Source organism: Mizuhopecten yessoensis, unplaced genomic scaffold, assembly GCF_002113885.1.
Source record: "Mizuhopecten yessoensis strain PY_sf001 unplaced genomic scaffold, ASM211388v2 scaffold10387, whole genome shotgun sequence".
NCBI lineage: Eukaryota > Metazoa > Mollusca > Bivalvia > Pectinida > Pectinidae > Mizuhopecten > Mizuhopecten yessoensis.
In genome coordinates this window covers 54667-63015 of record NW_018408521.1, presented here as the reverse complement: position 1 = coordinate 63015, position 8349 = coordinate 54667, and the positions used below count along the sequence as shown (strand labels likewise).

General features: G+C 36.3%; 1 protein-coding gene across 1 annotated transcript in view; it reads left to right on the top strand.

Moving 5' to 3' along the window:
* The first annotated feature begins 403 nt into the window (after window positions 1-403).
* The window catches only part of LOC110460407 (deleted in malignant brain tumors 1 protein-like), a 33827-nt gene continuing 25881 nt past the window's right edge, over window positions 404-8349 (top strand). The window contains exons 1-5 of the mRNA XM_021513282.1: window positions 404-709; window positions 1845-2004; window positions 5689-5867; window positions 7380-7530; window positions 7893-8071. Of these exons, the coding sequence (XP_021368957.1) occupies window positions 649-709; window positions 1845-2004; window positions 5689-5867; window positions 7380-7530; window positions 7893-8071 (730 nt within the window). The 5' untranslated portion in view covers window positions 404-648. The remainder of the gene's footprint in view (window positions 710-1844; window positions 2005-5688; window positions 5868-7379; window positions 7531-7892; window positions 8072-8349) is intronic.

The window sequence follows — 8349 nt, the reverse complement described above, 5'->3', positions numbered from 1 at the left end:
GTTTAATTTGATGGCCAATCAGCTTTCTGTTCATCTTCAAATGATTTAATCTCTCAACCACGCCGTTACCCATGGGGTAACATGAGACTGTCCTTGTTGTGTCAGTTTCCGTAAGTTTACGCAGTTCATTAATGACAAGATCCATCAAGAGTTTCTCCCTAAACGGAAACAACAAATGTATAGTAAGATGGTCAATTTGTGCTGATGCTGCGGTTTATTTTGTCCTATTGTGTTGATATGGTATGCGTGTAATTGTTTGTCATTGTGCGTTGACCATGCGATATTGTTTGTCCGTGTGTTGACTGTATACTGCCCTTGTGTGTAGACGCTGTAGTACACTTTGTTGATGTGTATTGACGCTGTAGTATATTTTAACCTTGTGTTGGCACTTAAGCATATGCTATTGAATTAGGAAGCATACCCACACTGGCATGGCGTTTTCTTTTGTATACGCTTCACATGCTGTGTTTGTACTATGTTAACGTATAAGTAGCCTCCCTACGTACGTGTGATGTTGACTGTGGGCGCTTTGGCAGGTAGTTCCCCTACTGATGCGTGGTACATATAGTGTGCTCATTTGCATGAAGCTTCCGTGCCTACACCTGGTGTTAGTCTGGTTTATTCAGAGGTAGCGGTGGGCTGTGAATTATGGCTCCGACCCCCTGCTTACTACTGGTAATACTTGCCGGCCTTTATACTCACACTCTCGGTAAGTACTCCAATGCATTGGTGTGACTTTATTATCATTAATTTACATTCAGTTAAAGTTATAGTTGTCATCTCAGTGTTGTTTGCTTATGCATATAGTATTTTTTATTGATAATCGTAGGTCTAGTGATTATCATTTGTTCGTCTGATTTTAATAATAATAATAATAACTCGAGATTCTAATATACCGCTTTATCACAAACTAGTTCGTAGGTCGTCTCAAAGCGGTTCAAAAATCATCATCCATGGTTATAGGGCTTTTGCAACCAGCCAATATCTTTCTCAACTCCCTGGGTGGGGAGCATACAGCCGGAGCTGTCATTTCGGCGCTAACAGCTTACATTCAACCATTCTAGCGCTGCCCAACCACGTACTCATTTACATCTGAGTAGAAGGAACAAGCTGAGTAAAGTATCTTGCTCAAAGATACAACACAGTGCCGTGTCGTTACTCGAACCCGCAACCCTTCGGTCACGAGCCCGGCTTCCTACCACGAGCCTACCGTGCCTCCTTTACATATCTTATAGTTGTTGAGATCTGGATTTATCATACATATCGAATTATAATAACTGTTTTGTCTCTCGAATCTGTTATGCCTTCTCATACACCATGAGACACAAGTCTCATTTTTAAATGCTTTTCTTTTATCGTGTATGCGGTTTTTTTCTTCTTGATAATGAAAAGTTGATAACGTTAAAGTGTTTTGAAACATGTAGACATCTTTCCTTTGTTTGACGATCGTCATCGAACAGAGATAGGTTTCTCTTAATCTATATTGCTAGTAAAAAAAAATACGTAACAGGGTGGCTAATACAGCTGGTTGATTATCACTCCCAGTTGACTGTGCACTTTTAACTGGTTTTATAAATGTATACCTTAATTTGCATAGTGTGTGTTATTATGCATTCTTACATCAGATTTAAAAAGTTAAAATGGATGGTTTTCTTGAATTTTATCAATCTAGAATATTAGAAAATAAGCTATTAATAAAGAAAATGGAATATGCAGGATCTGAACGCGATCATAAACAAATACTAATTAAAGATCTAAATAATTTGAAATTGAAACACACATGTATAATTTATTTTACAGTTGAATTAAATAAGTATCAAATGACATTGTATTTTATTGAACAGGTCTGACAACCACTTTGCCCTTTGATGTCCGCTTGGTAAACGGTGATATAAAAAATTCTGGTCGAGTGGAGGTCTTCCATGCGGGAGAGTGGGGTTCTGTGTGTGGTGATGGCTGGGGACAAAATGATGCTCTAGTTCTGTGCAGAATGATCGGATACAGGTGAGTGCCGGTTTCGTCCGGGTTTATATATGGAAAGGAGATAATATATATGTGTTACTAATGCAGATACGGTACTGATACAGTTGTAATACCGACACGTGCGATATGCTGATACAGGTAAATTTTATATTATTTTCCAACAGTGAGTAGCTTTTAAAAGTTAAACGAGTTTTCTATAAACGAAAGGCTATGTTAACGGTGAATACCCATACTGAGTAACTGATACCGATTGATTTCTGATGTAGATATACGTCGTTGATACTTGTTGATTCAAAGATATCAATATATACACAAGTTTTAACTGTTCACACAGCACAGATCGTTGCATGAATATATACATAAAATGTATGTGAAAAGGCTGTTGCTATACTCATGTCTGTTAGTATATGTACATGTATCTATGTATTTAACACTATTGTTGTTGTTCCTCAAATGTTGATGTTAAAGTGCATTGCTAATGTTGGCGTCAATTTTGGTAGGTTGTATTGTGACGTCATAATGTATCATGACGTTATCACTTTCTGAGTTGTGTTGATGTCCTGTCAACATGAATAAACAGTTCCACTGATGTAACTCTACAGTTTGTTTGTTTGGGTTCAGTGCCAATATTGGATCATACGTATATTGTCGTTATAACTTATGAGACCTTTATATATATATATATGACAACAAAGAAGTAATAACGACAGTGCAGACAAAGACATTTGTCAAATGTTTATGCGATATGCCTCTTTATCAAGACAGGAACATGACAATATCACAACATAAAACAGAGAAAAAACGGTCACCTTGAAACAATAATACAATAAAAATACATAAAAAAACAGAAGTTTCTTATATAAAACATGCTGTTGTAATTGCATATCCCCTCGTTAGCTTGTAACCGAATGCTAATTATAGTAATTTTAGCCTAACCGAGGGGATCTGCAATTACAACAGCATTATGAGGTCATATTTGTAACGTTGGAAACCACAGACCCTCCCATAACAGATTGCCGAATCATAATAATTGAAGTTCAAATGTCTATGGATGAGATAAACATATATCAAAAGTGATAAAAATAAGTATTAAACTGCTTTCAATATGAATGCCGAACTGGACAAAGGCAAGTTCAGCGTAAAGCGCACTTCACTGAATTTGCCTTTTTCCAGGGTGCATAAAATGCCCAACGCTTGCCATTTGAATGAAAACGAAAAAGGTTAACTTATACAGAAAACCTACCTTAACAATAGTGATATACATTACGATGTACATGTATATGATATCATAAATAAAAAAAAACGAGACTGTATTACTTTCTTACAGAAAAATGTGTTATCACTAGCGGAGGAGAACGTAAATATACTAACGCATCGATACGCAAAGGAAAAACCCGAACTCAATGATGATACAGTAGACAACAAGCAGATGACTAACCGGTTTTGTACAAATGTGTCACAGTCAAATCTTGGAAACTTGCCAACAATTTTCGACCAAGATACACAATACGCTAAACAGGGAAAAAGCATCATGACGATTATCACGAAAATTAGAATTATGTCGTATCTTTATATTGATTATGTGGAGGGGAAATAAGAATCGTAATGGTGATTGGTCTTATATCCTCTTTACCTACAAATAATTGTGTGCATAAGTTAACCATGCTTGCTACTGTTATCGGGTATGGGATAACACAACGTGTACATTGTACAAGGAACAAGGACGTACATTTGTCTGTACGATAAGATTACATAAGGTTTTCAATCGAAAAGCCACGTGAAAAATGTAGTGTGGTGAATAACAAATAAACCTTGGAGTTATAAAGGTTTCTTTCTGCAAGTGTGCAGTTGGACGGTTTTAAGGTTAACTTGAGTAAATCTCAGTTGATGTTGAGTAGGAATTTTAAATTTAGACAGTGAATTAGAGGTAAAATAATTACCCTTCGGATAATATACGGATAAGGAAAATATTTGGATCGTAAGCTAGGATTATTTAAGATTGTTGTAGACTCACCTCCATACTTAGTTATGATTCTCCCCTGATATCCCTTTGATACTGCGGCGAGATTTGTTTCCATTCGTAGTTTTCTCCTCGCACCTCTGTCAGTCTACCGCCTTTACGGTTCTTCGCTTCCAATGCCATAAACTCCTATAATCCGTCATGTTGCCTTGTCACACACATGTTTGCTTGGTTACCATCCGGGCCAAGTCCCCAAATTATCAAAAGTTCGCGTTTGTGCGTTGTATGATGGGCAATTAACACTTCAGGACTGTACATTTTAATTCCACAATAAAAAAAAAATGTAATAAAAAAGGAAATGGTCTTCACAAAATGACCCTCAAAATGCGACCTAAACAGATATGGATGATATTTACCATGAAAACAAATGATGTCTTTAAAGCACACATTCAATACATCTTTACATTTATAAAAGATGAATAGATATATACAATATATAATACAAAGAATGATGTTATATACATAGCTGATTTTATGTCGCGACACATAAACCCTCCATTAGACTGTTTGACAGGTATTGGTAAAAGGCTGCTACGAACATAGCTCTCTTAGGGTGCCTCTCCCACCTTCTTGGTGCCTCTGTTGTTTTGAGGATTTTGATTGGCTAACATCCCACGCTACAATTTGATTGGCTGTGGGCCTCTTTATTCATTTTTAAGAAAATTGTCAATGGCGCCATTTGGTGGCAGCATCTTTTTAGAAATAATACCAAATTTGCCTTATGAAAAACCCACCCTAACATGCCACCCTTTTAGTATTGTTTGTTTTGTGATCTATATATGTATTGATGTAGCGTAATTCTGTCGAATCCCCACCTTAGGATGTAAATTGACAGTCAACATCATTTTCATAGTTTGTGTCATGATGTCATTATAATAAATTGTCATCTTATTATGGCCTAGTTCAATTATATATTTGCGTTGAGTTTTATGTGGAGTAGGCATACATGTATTCATATCACTGTTCCGTGGTAAAATACAAAATATTGTTTAAATGCCCTATGTCACATAAAAATGTCTGTATAACTTATTAATCAAAACAACAGCAGAGAGAGAGAGAGAGAGAGAAAGAGAGAGAGAGAGAGAGAGAGAGAGAGCATTAATATTTGGTCATTTATAGTAACTTGTTCAGGTATTAAGGCCTATGCTGGCTATCCTTCATCTTATTTTCTCTGTTTGATATTTATCAATTGACTAATATAACTTCAATGACATTGCTTATGGCCAAATTGCACATGAAAATGTAATGGTACGCTGAAACATGTAAGTATATTTGTTTGTTATAGCTATGCACAGAATGTTGGTTCCACTACGCTTTCTCGGTCCGACACGATTTCTCACCTGGTGAACAAATCGTGCTAAGATTGCTGCGTTAACACTAACCATGCGGTAGATGTATAAATAAGCCTAACTATGTCTCAATCACCAAAAACGAAAATCAGTGTTTGTATACTCCTAACACGATTACGGCGAGTAATCGTGCAGGGGTGAGAAAACGTGGCGAAACACAATAAGATGAAGTCCTAGCAAAACAATATCATTTCATTCTTTAACATTATATGTCCTAAACCAAGGGATACAAAACTGCGCGGTTACCATTCGGTATCTGTGCGGAATAATGTTCATAATAAACTCATGACTTACAGATATTCTTACAAATCTATTTAACGCTTTGTCTTCTTGCAGTGCTGGCCAACACGTATATCGTTCCTTACGTTATGGCCGTCTTACAGACCCTGTATGGATGGCAGGTGTAGACTGTAACGGTACGGAGGACAGTCTCGCTGATTGTTCCTTTGACGGATGGGGTCAAGTTGGTTCTTGCAATACCTATCCCGCTTGTGTGTTCTGTTATGACGTCACAGGTATGTATCAATAATAAAAGTTCAGATGGTGTTAAATGTTAATGCAGGTTACTTAAGTTATTGCTTCCCCTTTGTCACCACTGAGGGATGGTTGTTCAGTATCCTCAAGGTAACTCAAAAATTGTTAAAATGAATCATAATAAACGATGATATGAGGGCTATTAAAACTAACCCCCCCCCCCTCCTAAACAAAAACAACCCACCAACAACAGCAAAACAACATAGAATTGTATGATTGTTTGCTAGTATTGTTCAAAGAGAAGTGTTTATGAGGACGACATTTAAATTTAAATCTGAGTGAGGACAAAATATAAAACGTTATTGTCTTGCATATCTGAAACACTATTTCTTTAGTAAAACGTTTGATCTGAAATCATGTACATGATAAGATGTAGCTACTTTATAACTCCTTAAAAGGATTGCTGTTATTAAAATGTAATATCTTGACATTGCAAATAATTTATTTATAGGGATAATGGTAAGCGTTGAATTCACATTTTTATCGAGCTGAATTGTTATATTACTGTCATCACAAGACGAGAGAAGACATGATGTCTCGTTAACAGTAGGACTGTATTCAATACAGTACAGCCAATCAGTCCGTCAGTGAAGACCGAAATTACAGAAATTGAAATGCTATTGCTACAAATGTACAAAAACATTTTATTCTGCTCATTATAAGTTGTATTATGCATACCGATGGGTAATAATAAAATTACAAAATAAAATGATGATATCAACACAAGTCAAACCCATCTTGCACACAATTATTGTAGTAACAGTACATGCATTCCTAAACACCCAAGTCAACAAAGAGTAAGTTCCCTTGGCATTATAGATCAATAGCAATTAGCTCTTAATAGTTGCAATTATAATGCAATCCATACATAAATTTGTCTGAAATACATCAACACCATGAGGGACCGAGCAAAGGATCACATAAACAAACCGATAATATGCATGTCTTACACAATAATGGTGATCGCTAGCGCAGGCTTGACAGTGTTTTGATCACGGATTTATTATCTCACAACAAGACCAGCCAAATTACCAATATGTGACTAGAAATATGGGAATGACTAGCCTTTTGGCATAGTGTGTCAACCGCTTCAATGAATAGCAGTAGATATGTAAAAATGACCATTTGCCTTACTCTGTATCAAAACGTAAACAATTTGACCAAGTAATAAGCTCCAAATCCAAAATAGACGAGATATCAGAACATGCTTTCTACAAAAGGCATCACAATTTAAAACCTGAATGCAAATAACTTGCAACATATGACATTAATGACAACTTACATAGATACCTTTTAATCATTTTATTATACATTATCTTTACATGTGTTTATCAATTCTTTGCGTATTTTCCGTTTGAAAGAGCTACATGTAAACAGTGACAGGAACGATAACTCTTGAAGACACTTTAATATAAGTAAGTAGTGGGAGAACTTGACTCTGATCACATAACAGATATGTGATTGTTGTTTAATGTAAGCATAACTTCGAACAGAAACAGACTTTGACATCCGCCTGAGTGGAGGTCCGGATCCCAATGTGGGCCGTGTAGAAGTGTACTACAGTGGTTACTGGGGAAGTGTTTGTGGCCTATACCACTGGGACGACAGAGACGCTAATGTAACGTGCAGGATGTTAGGATACAGGTAATGTACCGACATTCATGCTAGTGTGGCCACCCTGTGTAGTATTAAACATGTACAGTAAATATTGCAATGTGATAAAAGTAAAAACTACGTTCCACGTTTACTTTTAAGTAGTAAAGAAAATATACCAACTGCAAAACGTTTCTTCCGGAAACCTGACTAGTGTTCAGATTATTATATCTTGTATAAGGCTTTCTGTTGAATCTCCAAAATATCTAATTACTTATCATTTGTCTGTATTGTTTCAAATTTTCTTATGAATTTCTTCCAAGTTTCATGGATAAATATACCATTTATCTCTCAACCGTTAAGTTATTCGCTATTCGCATCTCAAAATCTGATTTTCTATATATATCTTTCAGCGATGGTCATCAAATATATCGCACCGTCCGTCATGGCAGTCTTACAGACCCTGTCTGGATGACAGGTGTAGACTGTAAGGGTACGGAGGACAGTCTAGATGATTGTTTATTTGACGGATGGGATCAAATTGGTGTTTGCTATAGTTTTCCCGCTAGTGTTTTCTGTTATAATTTCACAGGTACGTATATATTAATCGTAGAATTCCAGATGTCTATTGTATTTGGATGAGGGATAATTTTTATCATTATCAACGAAGATCAAGTTTCTCAAAATGGATATTAATAAATGCAGATATTACACCTATCAAACTACAAAGGCAACAACGAAATGTATATTTGCTTATTGTACTGTTCATACATGTTACAGTTAGAATTACGCCCAAGTATCCACTTTTTGTGGCACGAACGCAGGACGCACGCTTCCCGAACGGAGACGAGCCGCTTTACGACCGCAGGA